This window comes from Scyliorhinus torazame, chromosome 15 (assembly GCF_047496885.1).
Source record: "Scyliorhinus torazame isolate Kashiwa2021f chromosome 15, sScyTor2.1, whole genome shotgun sequence".
NCBI lineage: Eukaryota > Metazoa > Chordata > Chondrichthyes > Carcharhiniformes > Scyliorhinidae > Scyliorhinus > Scyliorhinus torazame.
In genome coordinates, this window is record NC_092721.1 from 173228960 (window position 1) to 173248546 (window position 19587).

Sequence of the window (19587 nt, forward strand, 5' to 3'; positions counted from 1 at the left end):
TTTTTTGAGGAAGTGACAAAGATGTTTGATGAAGGTAGGGCAGTGGATATTGTCTACATGGACTTCAGTAAGACCTTTGACAAGATCCCTCATGGCAGACTGATACAGAAGGTGAAGGCACACAAGATCAGAGGTGAGCTGGCAAGATGAGTACAGAACTGGTTCGGTCATAGAAGACAGAGGGTAGCAATGGAAGGGTGCTTTTCTGAATGGAGGGTTGTGGCTACTGGTGTTCTGCGGGGATCAATGTTGGGACCTTTGCTTTTTGCAGTATATATAAATGATTTGGAGGAAAATGTAACTGGTCTGATTAGTAAGTTTGCGTACGACAAAATGGTAAGTGGAATTGCAGATAGTGATGAGGACTGTCAAAGTATATGGACTTGGGCGGAAATATGGAAGATGAAATTTAAACCTGGCAAATGTGAGGTATTTGGAAGGTCTAATATGGGTGGGAAATATACAGTAAATGGCAGAACCCTTAAGTGTATTGATAGGCAGAGGAATCTGGGTGTGCAGGTCCACCGGTCACAAAGTGGCAATGCAGGTGGAGAAGGTGGTCAAGAAGACGTACGGCATGCTTGCCTTCATCGGCTGGGGCATTGAATATAAAAATTGGCAAGACATGCGGCAGCTAAGAATCTTAGTTTGGCCACACTTGGAATATAGTGCTCAATTCTGGTCCTACACTATCAGAAGGATGTGGAGGTTTTGGAGAGGTACAGAAGATATTGACCAGGATGTTGCCTGGTATGGAAGACATTAGGTGTGAGGAGAGGTTGGATAAACTTGGTTTGTTCTTACTGGAACGTCAGAGGTTGAGTGGTGATCTGATAGAAGTCTACAAAATTATGAGGAGCATCATCAGAAGCTTTTTCCCAGGGTAGAACAGTCAATTTCGAGAGGACATAGGTTTAAGGTGCGAAGAGCAAAGTTTAAAAGACATATCAGAGAGAAGTGTTTTTACACACAGTCATGGGTAGCTGGAACTCTCTGGCAGAGGAGGTGGTGGAAGCAATTACAATAGTGACGTTTAAGGGCATCTTGACAATTACATGAAGAGGGTGGGAACAGAGGGATACGGAAACCGGAAGTGTAGAAGATTTTAGATTAGACAGGCAGAATGGTTGGCACAGGCTTGGAGGGCCAGTGAACGGGAGCAAGGTGGGGGGAGGGGCTGCGGCCATCGGAGCCTGGTAGAACAGGTTTCGGTGAGTCTAGCCGGGGTGAAAAGTTGGGGGAAGGAACCGAGGTTGGGGGAGAAGTTTACAAAAGGAAGTGGAGGGGGGGGGGGGGGGTCTGCAATTCATGGGTGCCGGTCACGGTACTCTTTCGGGGATTGGATGGCATTGAATATTAGGGGGGGGGGGGGGGTTGGGGTGGTGGACTATATGTGTCAACGGTGACCAGGGGCGATTCCTGATTCCTTTTTCTTTTTTCCTCCTTGGGAGGTTTAGTTTTATTTGATGCTTATATTGTCAGTTGGGCCGTTATTTGGGGGGTAATGGGAGGATGGGATCATTGTTGTTGGTAGGGGGAGTGACATTGTATTCGTTACCGTTCACTGTTTGTTGGTGGGGGATACATTTTGAAGAAAATGTGAAAATGGAGAATAAAAATTTTTTTCACAAAAGAAAGAACCGTTTCCTTTAAAATCTGGGCCTTTTTGGGGTTGACTTTACATCCGATGGATTGCAGCAGGCCTGGTAATTCCGATAAGAGCTCTACGTGCTCCTCTTTTGTGTCCGTTTGCAAGCAGATTGTCTACATATTGTATTCGGCATTCAGGTCGGGAAAATTTAGACAGTTCGTTGGCCAATTGTCGGTGGAAAATGGAGGGGGAGTTATGGAATCCTTGTAGGAGGCATGTCCATGTGTACTGCTGCCCTTGAAACGTAAACGTGAACTTATCCTGGCAGGCCTTGTCTACCGGGATGGACCAAAAGCCATTGCTGATGTCCAGCACTGTGAAATATTTTGCCTGAACTCCCTGTTTGAGCATGGTCTCGGGACTCGTGGCAGCAGTGAGGGCTGCTAAAGGGGTTAAAATTCTCGGTAATCGATTGTCAGTCGCCATGAACCATCGGGCTTTTTTACGGGCCAAATTGGGTATTATTTGTGGACGCTACGGGTCGAATAACTCCTTGGTCTAACAAACTGCTAATAATCTTCGAAATCTCACCCTCGGCTTGCTGTGGGAAACCGTATTGCTTTTGCGGCTTTGGATCGGGACCTGAAATCTTTACTGTGCCTGGGATCTTCCCACAATCGTGTTTTTGTTGTATGAACGAAGCTTTGTGTTTTATGAGGACCTCTCTAATCGTCTGGTCTGCACTAATTGTTTACGGATTAAACCAATAGTCCCCTACTGAGCAAATCCAGTTTTCATAATCCCCTACTGTGAGCGTGAATGTTTTGGCCATTCGCCAAACACATTTGTTTATTGGGTCAAATGAAAGGTTTTGAGAGCTCATAAAATCAATGCCCAGAATGTGCTCTGCTGTTTGGGGTAAGTCAACTAAAACAACGGGGTGTCTGGTGCTAATGTTCCCTATCTGAATAGGTACGGGAGCTGTGATATATCCTTGCTGTATGTGGCCGGTGAATCCATTCAGGGTGATGGTGTCTGTGGTGGGCCATTTGTCCTGTTGAAACATGGCGGAGGAGTTCAAAGTGGTGCGGGATCCACCTGTGTCCCAAAGAAAATCGACTGTCTGTCCCCGGACTATGCCTGTAACTCCTGGTCTGCCTGATTTGTCCCAGCGTGTGTCACAGACCCATGTTGGGGAGTCCGAACACCATCAATCTGTGGAATTAAACCCTAAATCGTCTGAACGGGTGCTAACATTATGCATGGGCATAACGTTGTTCCTAGGTGGGGGTTTTGGTTGTTGGCATCGGTGCTGGTTTGGGGGGTTTTGTTGGCAATCGTGGGCGTAATGTCCCATGTGACCACAATTGTAACAATCTCGTGGTGTCTGCTCTGGGGTGCTGTCCCTCGTGTCTACCTTCGTTTATCCATGCTGGGTCCTGGCTAGTCCTAACTGGGTGCATGTTTGCTTCCATCTCGTCCTGATCTGTCTGTCGGTGTAGGGTTTGTTCACATGCTCTGGAAAGTCGTTTCAATACCCAAACTTCATTGTGTGTGTGGTCTGCGGGGTCATAGTTTACACAAGCCTTTGCCCTGCGTCTGTGGCATGCGAGACTAAGGTGCATTATTACCAATAAGCTTCATTTATTGGTGTCCTCCTCATTTAGATGTGCGCTGTTCAATTGTCCGCAAACTGCCATGAAATTAATCCATAGGCGACTAGCAAATGCGGTCGGATGCTCCCCCTTCTTTTGCCTGCAGTGATTTAAACCCTCGACTGGATCTCCTTTGTTATAACCGATGGCATCTAATATGGCTGTTTTAATTTCCCGTAGGGTTCCTCCTGCTACATTTTGGTGTTCGGGCAAAGCTGATCTTACGGACTGGCTAAGGCTCATAACTATTAGCTTTACTTCCTCTCTTTCGTCTAGGCCGTACATAACCTTTCGTTGGCGCACCTCCTCAAAGAAGTTGTGTGGGTCTGCGGTGGGCTGGAATGGTGGGCTAATTTTCGTGCAAGCTTCTCTTAATTGGGTTATGGATAGTGGGGTGATGTAAACGATATCAGGCTCATCCTGATCCGATGACTTGCATTGTGTGGAAACCGGATTCATGGGGGTCGAACGGTGAGTGGGGGTGTGTGCTGCCTGTACAGTCGGTGGTGCGAGTGCTTTTCTTTTTGGGGCAATGGGGCTCGATTTTGATTTCCCGTGTCCTCTACATATCTTTGGGCGCTTTCGTTTAATTCTTGCCAATCGGGGGCATCTTCCTCCTCTAAATCCTGCCCGAAAGTGTACTTGAAGTCATTCTGTACTGAGTAGTGATTGTAGCTTTTCTATCTTCTGTCGGCATTTAGCATGGTCAACGGTACTCTGCCTCTGTTCCTTAGTGGAGCTGTGGAGCGTCTCAAAGCTGCTTTTAAATCTGCGCATTTGCTAGTTAGCTGGGCGACCTGTTCTGTTTCCTCTCTTACCAGGACTGCCCGCTGTGTATCTTGGTAGGCTTTATCGTACTGGGTCTGGAAGCTGCTAAGGTGAACTAGACAAGTTTGATGTGCACGTTTTATATCGGCCATTTCCTTGTCCTTAGCTGTTAACTGTTCCTGGAATTGCTCAATTATCTACTCGCTTTTGTGACTGTTTCCCTCGTTCTTTTTTTCCTTCTCAATAAACTGCCTACGGAGTGCCTTCACGACCTCCTCTGTGCCTCGCAACTGTGCCAAACAGGACACTATTGCCATCGGCTTTCTGACCTTCCCTCCATTTTTCTTGTGGACCTCGCTTCGGTTCTCCCACCAAGTCTGTCCTATCTTTCCTGACTCATCATTAGCACAAAAATTCGACCAAAGCGGCCATCCTTTCCCCTTTAAGTATTTCCTTAACTCTTCCTCCCATATGGGGCATTGCTCTGCTCTGTTGGTCGCTGCGATCTCTGGTTCCTGTGGATTCATCAATCGTTCCATTGCTTTAGTGGCCATTACTTCTCTTATCTCTTTTCCTACTTTTAATTTGGGACAGGGGAATAAGGCGGTGACTTGAACAGCGGGTATGGCTTAAGCTATCTTCCGGCTCACAATCTCTCGATAGTTATACACAATTCTAACGAGTTTACCGTACTCTTCCTGTTAAGTAAGCATGCGGGTTAGTACACACTTCTGAAATTCAGTGATTGGGTCGATATGGGACTTGCATTTGTGGTTCTTTCTCTTTCTCGCAATTGGATTCAAATTTTGTGGGTTCTCTTGGAGTGACAAAGTCCCTTCTAATCAAGTCCCGTCAGAGGTCGCCAATCATGTTGCTAATATTAATGATAATGTTGGTGAACCACAAGCCTTCCCTTATATCGATTAAATGACCACACAACCAGTTAGTTAGTTCAAAAGATGGTTTATTTACATACACAAGAGTTAGCTCGACATGCAAACACAATATCTGCTCCTAGTTAAACTACACCTATCAGCTACAATAACCTATACTTAACTTCAGGGTGACCGGCACTGTACAAATGGATAAGGCCTTTATCTGGATTTCACTCGGCTGGTTCGAAGAAAGTGGCTCTGCCTGTGCTGGGCTCATCCGTCAGGTAGTGATCGTTGGTCTTGAACTTGGCTGGCTGTTCCTGCTACAGTTGACTGGCACAGGCTGGATCCAAAAAGTGATAGAATACATGACTGTGTCCTCTTTTATCCCTCTGGGATTTTACGCTCTTTGGGGCGGTCCTTAGCCTTGGACCCAATAGTTCGACAGGGCTCTGATCACTGTCTTCGATTTCGGCCAATAAAGGGGCGGGTGCCTTGGTGGCTGGGCGGGTCCTTAGCGGTCATTGACCTTGGTAGTTGGGCTTTCAGAGTAAAGGGAGTGGCGCCGATCAGTCTGTGGCTGTACCGGTTTCTTGATTGGTGTTCTATTGTCCTGGGAAAATGGGCTATTAGAATGCAAACGAGCGGGGGTTTTGATCAGGCTTAGTTACCTGTGTTTCAAATATAGACAAGCTCTCTGCCCGAGTCCTGGATTGACCATAATTCCCATGGTCCTTTGCAAGTGGCCATCTTAGATGGCTACACCATAGATGACTGGCGGGTAGGATCAGTACGTTTGTAGATGACACACAGATTTGGCAGGTGGTTAATAGTAAGGTTGAGTGTCTTGGGTTACAAGAAGATATCGACGGGATGATCAAATAGGCAGATGAGTGGCAGATGGAATTTAACCCTGAGAAGTGTGAGGGAATTTAACCCTGAAAAGTGAGAGGTGATGCACTTTGGAAGGAGAAATTTGACGAGGAAGTGTTCAATGAACAGCATGACACTGGGAAGTTCCGAAGAACAAAGGGACTCTGGCGCATTTGTTCATAGATCTCGGAGGGCAGGTTAATAGGGTGGCGAGAAAGACATGTGGGACACTTGCCTTTATCAATTGAGGCATAAATTACAAAAGCAGGGAGGCCATGTCGGACCTCTAATTTTGACCTCTTGTACATTCCCTATTTTAATTGCTCCACCATTGATGGCGGTGCCTTCAGTTTCCCCTGGAATCCCCTCCCTACATCTTTCTACCTCTCTACCTCACTTTCTTCCTTTAAGACCGTTTTTAAAATCTACCTCTTTGGCCCAAGGTTTTGGGAATCTGATTCAATATCTCCTTGTGTGGTTCAATGTCTATCTTTATAATGCTCCTGTGATGAGCCTTTGGACATTTCATTGCATTAAAAGTACTGTATCAATGAAAGATATTATTGGTGTTTACAGCCCATTTTTTGCCACACAGTTTCTATGAGTCTTGGGATGTTTTGTTCCGTTCTTGTCAAATTCCTGAAGCTCCCTACCAAACAGTATTATGGGAGCAACTTCATAGCATCTGCAGCAGTGCAATAGATAGCAAACAGTCCGAAGATGTGCAGATTAGGTTGCTTGGCCATGATCAAAGCGTGGGGTTACAAGGAAAGGGTGAGGGAATGGACCGAGGTAGAGTGCCCTTTCGCAGGGTTGGTACAGAATCGATGGGCCGAAAAGCTTCCATCTATCTACACTGTAGGAATTCTATGATTTTTTTTATTTTTACTTTTTTTATTTCCAATAATTTAGCTTGGCCAATCCACCTACCCTGCACATAGTCTCATAGTATCATAGAATTTACAGTGCAGAAGGAGGCCATTTGCCCCATCAAGTCTGCACTGGCCCTTGGAAAGAGCACCCCACTCAAGCACACACCTCCTCCTCCCCATCCCCTTAACCCAGTAACCACATCTTTGGCTTGTGGGGGTGAGACCCACAAAGACACTGGGAGAATGTGTAAACTCCACATGAGGGATTCTATGATTCTAATAAGATGATTCACCACCAACTTCTCAGGGCGACTAAGGGTGGGAAAGCATTGCTAAGGATATCTATATCCTGAAAATTAATTTCAGGAAGTACAGAGATGATGGGTCTTTTTAAAAGTTTTTTAAAAAATTACTTTTTCTGAGTTACAAAGGCAGGGCCCAGAGTGTGGCCAGGGGCGAACCCCCAATCCAGCTCCTTGCCAGCTCCAAAACCAACTCAAACTCAAATTGAATCCAATTCATGGTCCCCACAAGAGAGACACACCAGACCTGAGCCAAAAGGCCACCACACTTGATCCCAGCCAAAAGGCCGAGAAGCGATTGGGTCTTTTTAAAAGTTAGTGACGTAATTAGCTGTAGTCCCTAAAGGACCATAGAGATAGATAATTGGTTATGTAGCTTGAGGTATACCTTTCTGCATCACGTATGGGGCAAGGTAAAGGGGCAAACCTCAATGAACAACCACCGCAAGTATGGAAACTTAACTTTTAAATTTAGTTGCTTGATTTAAATCCCATTTTACTGCACATTATAGGGGAAATAGTGCTGTTCCTTGATATGACACTGATGGTCCTAAATGAGTGGTGCTAGTTATGTTATCTAATCTAAATTTAGAACAATAAAATGCTATTTACATGTCACCCCCTGGTTCACCACATGAATAGCTAAATTACTTGGGTTTCTCGCTTAATCTAAATGGTCTGCAGAGTGAACTTCGACATGCTGGACACTGCAATTCTGCTAGTGGCCTTTGACTAAGGAAGGGAAAATTGTTACATTTACATTCCTGATTGGTCTAGTGTCTCCAACCCCAAGTGCATGCATTCAAATGTTGGGTGAGGACATTAAGCAATTAAGTTGTCAGCACGTGAATTGTGAGACCTGCAAGGCATACTAGAGGTGGCTGACACCCATGGGTATGTATCCTGCTGAGAAGTCAACTTCTTTAGGAGTTAAAAATAGATATTGGCAAGGGAGCAGAATGAATGTATTGGGGGATAAAGTCTACTTTGAAACCTTTACTGAAGGAAATGCTACAATTTTGAGATGATTACCATGGTATTGCATAGAATTGTAGTAATTTTTACAACACTGCGCATCATCACTGCAGGAACTGATGAGAGGCCATCCAGCCCAATCCCACTTTCTGGTTCTATGCGTGGAAGGTACTATGGTAGCTTTGTTGCACTTTAGGATTTGTTTTGTGATCTGTCACTGAGCAGAATACTACTGGTCCAATGTTTCTCTTGTTATGCTCTTTTCATTTCCAGAAAGGGGTGTGTCAGTCTTTAGTAGCTGGTGACAATTGCCTAGCTTTTCCTCTAATTTTGCTTGTTTTTATTGCTCTGCAATAATCGATTAAATAATAAAATTTTTGTACTTTAAATTGTTGTGGGACTGATGCTCAATTACATGATTAGTTTTTCAGAATCAATTATTCAAAATTGCCATAACTGTGATTTTCAGTCCCTAACCGCCAATGGGATCTTGCAGTCCCACCAAAGACCATACCCCGCCACCCCCCTGCCATAGGTTCCTCGGCAGTGTGGCTGGCAAATATTGCAAATGGCCATTGACTTCTCGCCAGCGGCCAATGGCGAACGTCTCAGCCACCAGAAAGCTCACTGCAGGGAATGCAGGAAAATCCAAGCCGCTGTTCTATTATTTTCTAATCCTTTTTTAAAAACAATGGTTGTTCAACGCATTAAGATTTTTATGTTTTTGGGGCATATTGGGTTGGAAAGAAAAGACTCAGCTTATATTGCAAATGATATTTTATTAATATAATTGAAGACCCAAGGTTGTTTGATCGTGCGCTTATTGGATACAGTTAAAGGATAAAACCACTTTTATTTTTACTTTAAAAAAAAAAAATCATTTTTTAATGAATGTTTACAGGATGTGGGCATTGCTGGCTAGGCAAGCATTTGTTGCCCATCCCTAATTTGCCCTAGAGAAGGTGGTGGTGAGCTGCCTTCTTGAACCTCTTTTGCCCATGTGGTGTATGTACACCCATTGTGCTATTAGGAAGGGAGTTCCAGAAATTTGACCCAACGGCAGTGAAGGAAAGGAAATATATTTCCAAGTCAGAGGATGGTGGGTGACTTGGAGGGGAACCTCCAGGTGGTGGTTTCCCAGGAATCCTCTGCTCTTGTCTTTTGGATGGTAGTAGTGGTGGGTTTTGAAGGTGCAGCTTAAATAGTCTTAGTGAGTTTGTACAAAGCATCTTGTAGATGGGTCACACCACTGGGAGAATGAATGTTTGTGGAATAGGTGCCAATCAATCAGGCTGTTTTGTCCTGGTTGGTGTTGAGCTTCTTTGTACGAACTGTACCTACCAGGCAAGTGCCAAGTATTCCATCACACTCCTGACTTGTGCCTGACAGACTTTGAGGAGTCAGGAGGTGAATTACACGCTGCAGGATTCCTAGCCTCTGACCTGCTCTTGTAGCCACAGAATTTATATGGCTAGTTTAGTTCAGTTTCTGGTCAATAGTAATTCCCCAGGATGTTGATTGTGGGGGACTCTGTGATGATAATGTCAATGAATGTCAAAGGGAGATGGTTTGATTCTCTTATTGGAGATGGCCATTGCCTGGCACTTGTGTGGTGCGAATGTTACTTGTCAGCCCAAGCCTGAATACTGTCCAGGTCTTGCTGCATTTTCACATGGAGTGTCTGAGGAGTCACAAATGGTGCTGAACATTGTGCAATCATCAGTGAACATCAATACCCCCATCCCCACATCTACCTTCTGTTGGAATGAAGGTCATTAATAAAACAGCTGAATATAGTTGGGCCTAGGACACTACCTCCAGGAACACCTGGAGTGATGTCCAATGGCTGAGATAGAACATAGAACGATACAGCGCAGTACAGGCCCTTCGGCCCACTATGTTGCACCGAAACAAAAGCCATCTAACCTACACTATGCCATTATCATCCATATGCTTATCCAATAAACTTTTAAATGCCCTCAATGTTGGTGAGTTCACTACTGTTGCAGGTAGGGCATTCCACGGCCTCACCACTCTTTGCGTAAAGAACCTACCTCTGACCTCTGTCCTATATCTCTTACCCCTCAGTTTAAAGCTATGTCCCCTCGTGCCAGCCATTTCCATCCGTGGGAGAAGGCTCTCACTGTCCACCCTATTTAACCCCCTGATCATTTTGTATGCCTCTATTAAGTCTCCTCTTAACCTTCTTCTCTCCAACGAAAACAACCTTAAGTCCATCAGCCTTTCCTCGTAAGATTTTCCCTCCATACCGGGCAACATCCTGGAAAATCTCCTCTGCACCCTCTCCAAAGCCTCCACGTCCTTCCTATAATGCGGTGACCAGAACTGTACGCAGTACTCCAAATGCGGCCGTACCAGAGTTTTGTACAGCTGCAACATGACCTCATGACTCCGGAACTTAATCCCTCTACCAATAAAGGCCAACACTCCATAGGCCTTCTTCACAACCCTATCAACCTGGGTGGCAACTTTCAGGGATCTATGTACATGGACACCTAGATTCCTCTGCTCATCCACACTTCCAAGAACTTTACCATTAGCCAAATATTCCGCATTCCTGTTATTCCTTCCAAAGTGAATCACCTCACACGTCTCTACATTAAACTCCATTTGCCACCTCTCAGCCCAGCTCTGCAGCTTAACTATGTCCCTCTGTAACCTGCTACATCCTTCCACACTGTCGACAACGCCACCGACTTTAGTGTCGTCTGCAAATTTACTCACGCACCCTTCTGCGACCTCCTCTAGGTCATTGATAAAAATGACAAACAGCAACGGCCCCAGAACAGATCCTTGTGGTACGCCACTTGTAACTGAACTCCATTCTGAACATTTCCCATCAACCACCACCCTCTGTCTTCTTTCAGCTAGCCAATTTCTGATCCACATCTCTAAATCACAATCAATCCCCAGCCTCCGTATTTTCTGCAATAGCCTACCGTGGGGAACCTTATCAAATGCTTTACTGAAATCCATATACACCACATCAACTGCTCTACCCTCGTCTACCTGTTCAGTCACCTTCTCAAAGAACTCGATAAGGTTTGTGAGGCATGACCTCCCCTTCACAAAGCCATGCTGACTATCCCTGATCATATTATTCCTATCCAGATGATTATAAATCTTGTCTCTTATAATCCCCTCCAAGACTTTACCCACTACAGACGTGAGGCTCACCGGTCTATAGTTGCTGGGGTTGTCTCTACTCCCCTTTTTGAACAAAGGGACCACATTTGCTATCCTCCAGTCCTCTGGCACTATTCCTGTAGCCAATGATGACATAAAAATCAAAGCCAAAGGCCCAGCAATCTCTTCCCTGGCCTCCCAGAGAATCCTAGGATAAATCCCATCAGGCCTCGGGGACTTATCTATTTTCAGCCTGTCCAGAATTGCCAACACCTCTTCCCTACGTACCTCAGTGCCATCTATTCTAATAGCCTGGGTCTCAGCATTCTCCTCCACAACATTATCTTTTTCCTGAGTGAATACTGACGAAAAATATTCATTTAGTATCTCGCCTATCTCTTCAGACTCCACACACAACTTCCCATCCCTGTCCTTGACTGGCCCTACTCTTACCCTAGTCATTCGCTTATTCCTGACATACCTGTAGAAAGCTTTTGGGTTTTCCTTGATCCTACCTGCCAAATACTTCTCATGTCCCCTCCTTGCTCGTCTTTGCTCTCTCTTTAGATCCTTCCTCGCTACCTTGTAACTACCCATCGCCCCAACTGAAACTTCTCTTCATCTTCACATAGGCCTCCTTCTTCCTCTTAACAAGAGATTCCACTTCTTTGGTAAACCACGGTTCCCTCGCTCTACGCCTTCCTCCCTGCCTGACCGGTACATACTTATCAAGAACACGCAGTAGCTGATCCTTGAACAAGCCCCACTTATCCAGTGTGCCCAACACTTGCAGCCTACTTCTCCAACCTATCCCCCCCAAGTCACGTCTAATGGCATCATAATTGCCCTTCCCCCAGCTATAACTCTTGCCTTGCGGTGTATACTTATCCCTTTCCATCACTAACGTAAACTTCACCGAATTGTGGTCACTGTTCCCAAAGTGCTCTCCTACCTCCAAATCCAACACCTGGCCTGGTTCATTACCCAAAACCAAATCCAACGTGGCCTCGCCTCTTGTTGGCCTGTCAACATATTGTGTCAGGAAACCCTCCTGCGCACATTGTACAAAAAACGACCCATCTAATGTACTCGAACTATATCTTTTCCAGTCAATATTTGGAAAGTTAAAGTCTCCCATAATAACTACCCTAGGTATTGGCGTTGGAGAGGTTTAAGTAGGGATTTCCAGAGTTTAGGGTCCAGGCAGCTGAAAATATGGCCATCAATGGTGGAGCAATTAAAATTGGGATTCCCAAGAGGTCAGAATTACACTAGAATGCAGATATCTCAGAGGGTTATGTGGCTGGAAGAAATTGGAGATAGAGAAGGGCAAGGCCATGGAGAGATTTGATGTGAACTTTAAATTCAAGGTGTTGCTTGACCAGGAGCTAATGTACGTCAGCGAGGACAGAGGTGATAGATGATCAAAGCTTCTTACAAGTAAGGACATTGGGCAACGGAGTTCGGACGGTAGAATGTGAGAGGTCAGACAGTTTTGCATTGGAATCTCTGGAGGTAACAAAAGGCATGAATGAAGATTTCAGCAGCAAATTTCAGCCCTAACCCTCTCCCTCCCTGGTCCTTCTAAAACCCATTGCATCTCTTACCATTCCACAAATCGTTGAAAAACAGTGCTAAAATTATATAGTTCTCATTGCATCTAAATGTCTGTCAAAATACCAGTAGCCACATATGAATGCCTATTTCTCTTATAGCTAGCTGCATCTTTAGACAACAGTAACTTATGTTCACAAATTACACCTTAAAAGCAATTTATCTGGAGTGTAGTATATATGTGTTCAGCCTAACTTAAGTGAAGATATATCGAGTCAAAGCTAAACCCATAAATTTGTGTTTTGAGAAAATCCTATTGAAGATTGAATAATGAAGATTTCATCTGCCTGATCATTGCAAAGGGTTATGTGACTTCTAATTTTGCAGTCTCCAGTCCTAGAGACATTGTGCTTGTCATTTATCTCTTATTGATAATATTGACTCCCATTATAAAGCTGACTTTTCAAATTATGCTTTATTATCTGTATTCTTATAATGGAACATGCTCAACTTGGAAGGGCCATGTTAAAATTAAATGGGCAATGAGATATAGTTAATGCTCTAGAGTTATTTTCTGGTTTTATATCTTTGTATGTAATTACAATAAATTGCTTATGTTTTTGTACTTTTCACAATTGACTTAGCTTTGTTCCTTGTCTTCTAGGACTTTTAGTCAGAAGAGAATTGCAATTGAGAAGGACTATGCTCAGGTAAGGTGTGAGTGAATTCCTATCTTTTATAAGGCTCAACTATTGTAAAATAGCAAAAAACTATCTTTAAATTAACAAACCAATGCCCATTGTGAAGGATCTTTTTGAGTGAAATAGGACAAAGTAAATCAGTAAGTGGGGATAAAGTGAATTCAACCTAATATAAACGGCTGCAGTATGTAGGAGGAGATGAGGGAGGGAGGAAAGGAGTTAACAGTTTTGAGATCCCAAGAAGAAATTGAGTTTAGAGTATTTGACTAAGTGATGAGTTTTGATTTCAGCCAGGTTAGGAGATAGGAGGAGCACTGTTGACACTTGAGAAAAGTTCAGAGGAACCATAATAGTTTAAATAGAGTAGTCAACATAAACTAGAGATGCGAACAAAGAAAGGAGTAAAGGCTTTAAGCTTTTCCATCAATCCTTTTATAGGTGTTTGCAAAAATTAATGAAATTCCATTCCCATATCGGAGAAGTTTTTCTAAGGGCCAGATTTTTGTTGGGGATGCAATTGGGTAAATTCCTGACAACCCCCCCCCCCCCCCCCCAAACTCGTCTTGGGATAAACCTCGGCAACCGGCTGTTTCATTCCATGGCGGAGAGTGAGTGCTACCTGTAGCCTGGTCTGCTGCCCCTGTAAACAATGCACAGGCATCCGTGGGGCTGCTGAGTGCTGAGGCAAGCTAGTTAAAATAGTTAAAAGGTCCTTCTCAATGTTCTGTGTCATGAACCACGTTGATGGTATCGGCAAGGGTATCCCAACTTAAAACGCTGATTTGTGGGGGTGTTTACATTTCTTGGGAATGGTGTGAGGAGTTGAGTGAACCTCCAGTGAGAATATAATCATCCCAGTTGTCATTTAACAATTAGTAAAAACTTGTACATTCTCCCCTTGTTTGCGTGGGTTTCGCCCCCACAACCCAAAGATGTGCAAGGTCGGTGGATTGGCCATGCTAAATTGCCCCCTAATTGGAAAAAATTAATTGGGTATTCTAAATTTAAAAAAACAATTAGTAAAGACTGTCTATTAAATTAAAGAAAATATATCGACTACAATAGTCTTGGACAATTAAGTATATGAATCGACACACACTCTTTCACACTCTCTCTCACACACACACACACACACACACACACACACACACACACATTTTATATATAATGTGCCCCTTGTTCCAAGCTATATATATGATCCCTGAGCTCCGTATGACTTTCCCTTTCTCCAAACAACATCAGAATTCAGTAAATCTATAAGCCAATTACAGCTTATAGTTACCACACAATATAGGGCTGATAGTCAAATCTGGTAAAAGAATTTCCTTGGGCCACTGAAGATATTTAAACTATCTTTACAAAGGTTTCTGCACAAACTTGACTCTAAGACTTAAATGCTAACCTAGGCTTCTAGCTTTTAGATTGGAGATTGTCATTATAAGCTGTTAGATGTGAACGGCATCTCAGCTTCTGAGGGTACTGGCAACTTTCACTAGGCAAATCCCTACCTGTTGCTGGACAGATCACATCCCATCCTGCCTTATTACATTTGTGTTGTTGTTACTGGGCATATTTCTACCTGTTGCAGGGCAAATCCATGATACCTGGCACTTCTTCCATCACAATAAAAACAGTAAAGCAAAAAAAAAAAAAAAACATCTAGCTGTCACATCCATTCAGCTCCCACATGCTCCCCATGCCAACCCATGATCTCCACTCAACCTATGGCTCTTTATAGCCCCATCCCAACTTTGTGGCAACTCATGCCAACCCATGTCCCACAGTTTACTCTTACACCCCCCCCCCCTCCCATACCAACTCACCCAGTATCTACCATGGGCAGGCCTCAGGAGCCATGCTGAGATTGAATGAAATAAGTAAGTACCACTTGCAGGCTTCATTGTATTAGAAAGAACATGCTCAATAATTTAAAAACCCATTCATGCATTTAAATTCCACAAAGTACTTCATTCCTTATATAAAAAAAACAAGCACTTGCCCTCAAAGCCCTACATCAAATACAGTTAACCATTTGGAGCTGTGAATCAAACTGAACGTATAGCCCCATCACCTATGAAATTTATAGGTTGTAGAAGCGGTCAAGCAGTTCTAATACTATAATGATGACCCTTGAGCTTATGTGAACAACGTCCATTGACATTGCAAGCACTTTGAATCAACTGCAGGCTGCTGTTTGCAAAATTTAAAGAGCTGGGGATTTAAATGACTTGACAGCTTGACGGTTCCACAGACCTTATCCACCTTTTACATGCATTAATCCATGTTCTTATTAAATGGCAGAGCAGGCATGAGGGGCTCCATGTTCGTATGTACTCTCTCGAATTCCAAAGTGGGTACCTGGACCTCACCAAAGAGCTATGACAGGTTTACACATTTTCCTCAAAATCATAAACTGTTCGGAAATTCTGGTAATTAACATTTTTTCTGATTCAAGGTAGCTACACTTTTAAATGTGCCTTCTTTACAGCCTGCTGCACCTGCATGCATACCTTCAGTGACAGGTGTACGAGGACACCCAGGTCTCGTCACACATTCCTCCCTCCTAATTTATGGCAATTCAGATAATAACTTGCCTTCCCGTTTCTGCTATCAAAGTGGATTGCCTCCCATTTATCCAAATTCTACTGCATCTGTCATTCATTTCCCACTCACTCAGTTTGTCCAAATCTCTGCAACCTCCTCACAGCTCACCCTACCACCCAGTTTTGTGTCTTCTGCAAATTTGGATATATTACATTTAGTACCCTCCTCAAAATAATTAAGATATAGTGAAATAGCTGGGGACCCAACACTGATCCCTGTGGTTACCCCACTACTCACTACCAGCATTTGGAAAAATATGCTTTTATTCCTACTCTTTGTTTCCCGTCTGACAACCAGTGTTCTCTCTGTCTCACTGGCTCTATTACTCTTCCACCTTTTACTTTAAAAAAAATAATCACCATATTTAAGTAAGGTATTGGTCACAATTACTTCCAACTTGAGTCAGTGCCAATTCCTCAATTTGTTTTTCCGGTCATTCTTTTTGTCAGGTTCATTCTCTTTTGTGTTTAATTTGCTGAAATAATCACAACCTCGCATAGTAGTCTATTCCACATATCAGAATCTTGCCTCCCATAGTGGTCTATTCCACATATCAGGATCCTTGCTTATAGATCAATTGTTTATTTACCTTCCCTTTTCGAAGCTCAAGCCTTTTAGTAGAATCTGTGCTTCTGCCAGAAAGATTGAGGTATATCTTGTCCCTTGGGATCAGTACAACGCGATCACTAGCTGAAATATGTGCCCTCTTTGGCTGTACAGCTCAAGATCCTATTTACCCGCTTTATTGCTGCTCCCATAACAATGACTTGGAAACTAGGAGAAGGAGTAGGCGATTCAGCCTTTCAATATGATCGTGGCTGATCCTCGATCTCAATGCCATGTTCCCGCTTTCTCCCCATACCCCTGCATCAAGTGTCCAAGGCCCAACCATCTTCAGCTGCTTCATCAAAGACTTTCCTTTCATAAGGTCAGAAGTGAGAATGTTCACTGATGATTGTGCAACCATTCTTGACTCAGATACTGGAACAGCCTCCTATGTCAAAATGCAGCAAGACCTGGGCAATATCCAGGCTTGGGCTAACAAGTAGCAAGTAATATTCGCACCACACAAGTGCCAGAGAACTGATCATCTCAACAGGAAAAGTTCTAACCATCGACCCTTGATATTCAGTGGCATTGTCAATGCTGAATCCCTCACTATCTTGGGGGTTACTATTGACCAGAAACTAAACTGGACTAGGTAAGTCTCACAACACCAGGTTAAAGTCAACACATTTATTTGAAATCACAAGCTTTCGGAGCACTGATCCTTCGTCAGGTGAAGTGGAGGCAGTTTCACAGCATATATAGGCAGAGACACAATTGCCAAGTGGACTAGGCATTATATATACTGTGGCTATCAGAGCAGGTCAAAGGCTAGAAGTCCTGCAGCAAGTAACTCTCCTCTTGTCTCCTTGTCCACCATCTACAAGGCACAACTCCAGGAGTGTAATATAATACTCTCCCCTTGCCTGTTCCAGCAATACTCGAGAAGGGACGGCATAGCAGCACAGTAGTTAGCACTGCTGTCTCGCAGCGCCAGGGACCCGGGTTCAATTTCGACCTTGGGTGACTGTGTGGAGTTTGCCATTCTCCCAGTGTCTGCATGGGTTTCCACCAGGTGTTCCAGTTTCCTCCCACAGTCCAAAGATGTGCAGGTTAGATGGATTGGCCATGCTGAAATAGCCCCCCTAGTATCCAAAGATGTCCAGGTTAGGTGGAGTTGCAGGGAGGGCAGGAGAATGGGCCTAGGTAGGGTGCTCTTTCGAAAGATCAGCGCAGACTCGATTGGGTGAATGGCCTCCTGCTCTGTAGGGATTCTATGAAAAAGCTTGACACCACCCAGGACTCAGCAACCAGTTTGATTGCTACCCCTTCCACAAACATTCAATCCCTCCACCACCGCTGAACAGTGGCGGCTGTGTGTACCATCTACAAGCTACATTGCAGGAACTCACCAACACTCCTTGGGAGTATGTTCTAGACCTGCGAGCACTACCATCTAGATGGGCAAAAGCAGCTGTTGCCTGAGAGTACCACCACCGCCCACATGAATTAAATTAATTTTATTTAAAGCCATTAAAATTTAAAATATTATCCATCTCTTTATTGAATACGTTGTGGCTTGACCTCCACTCCCTTCTGTGGTAGATAATTGCACAGGTTTACTACCCTTTGCATCTAGTCTGTCCAGTCCTGTTAGAATTTTATATGATTCAATCAGATGATATCTCTTCCTTCCACTCATGGGATCATATAATTTCAGTGCAGAAGGAGGCCATTTGGCCCATCAAATCTGCACTGGCCCTTGGAAAGAGCACCCTACGTAAGCCGAACCTCCACCCAATCCCCATAACCCAGTAACCCCACCTAACCTTTTTTTGGGACACTAAGGACAGTTTAGCATGGCCAATCCACCTAACCTGCACATCTTTGGACTGTGGGAGGAAACAGGAGCACCCAAAAGAAACCCACGCAGACACAGGGAGAATGTGCAGACTCGCACAGACAGTGACCCAAGCGGGAATCGAACCTGGGACCCTGAGCTGTGAAGCCACAGTGCTAACCACTGTGCTACCATACTGCTCAGACTAGTGAATACAGTCCCAGTCAAACCAATCTCTTCTCATAGGACAGTCCTGCCAAGCCTGTTATCAGCCTAGTTAACTTGCTGCACTCCCTACCGAAACTGCACGCAGTACTCCAGGTATGGTCTCACCAAGGTCCGGTATAACTGCAGTAAGACATCTCCAGTTCTGAACTCAAATCCTCTTGCAATGAACGTGAACATATCATTTGCCTTCCTAATTGCATGCTGCACCTGCGTCTCCACTTTCATTGACTGGTGTGCAAGGACATCCAGATCCCTTTGTAATAATCTTCATTAGTGTCACAAGTAGGGGCAGCATGGTGGCGCAGTGGGTTAGCCCTGCTGTCTCACGGCGCCGTTCTCCCAGGTTCGACCCCGGCTCTGGGTCACTGTCCGTGTGGAGTTTGCACATTCTCCCCGTGTTTGCGTGAGTTCTGCCCCCACAACCCAAATATATGCAGGCTAGGTGGATTGGCCACGCTAAATTGCCCCTTTATTGGAAAAAATGAATTGGATACTCTAAATTATTATTATTTTTTTTAAAATTAACTGTCACAAGTAGGCTTTCATTAACGCTGCAATGAAGTTACTGTGAAAATCCCCTAGTCGCCACACTCCGGCACCTGTTCGGATACAGAATGTTCAATTTACCTAACAAGCACATCTTTCGGGGTTTTGTGGGAGGAAACCGGAGCATCCGGAGGAAACCCATGCAGACATGGGAGAATGTGCAGACTCCGCACAGACAAGTCTGGAATCAAACCTGGGACCCTGCCGCTGTAAAGCAACAGTGCTACCCACTGTGCTATCGTGTCGCCACACATGTATATCCACAGTTCCCACTGTATCGCCATTTAAATAATACTCTTCTGTTTTTCAAGCTTTGGTATATAACTTCACACAACCTATATTTCTGTTGTACATTTCTTGTTGTATTATGTTCTAAGGAGCCTCATTGGAGTGCAATCAAAATAAAATTTGACACCAAGCTACATAGGAGATGTTGGGACAGGTAACTAAAAGCTTGGTCAAACAGATCGGTTTGAAAAGACGTCTTCGAAGAGGGGAGTGGGAATTCCA

General features: G+C 44.2%; 1 protein-coding gene across 1 annotated transcript in view; it reads left to right on the forward strand.

The window, feature by feature from the left end:
- The window catches only part of LOC140391992 (F-BAR and double SH3 domains protein 2-like), a 346281-nt gene that overhangs the window by 49492 nt on the left and 277202 nt on the right, over positions 1–19587 (forward strand). The window contains 1 exon segment of the mRNA XM_072477113.1: positions 13277–13322. Within this exon segment, the coding sequence (XP_072333214.1) occupies positions 13277–13322 (46 nt within the window).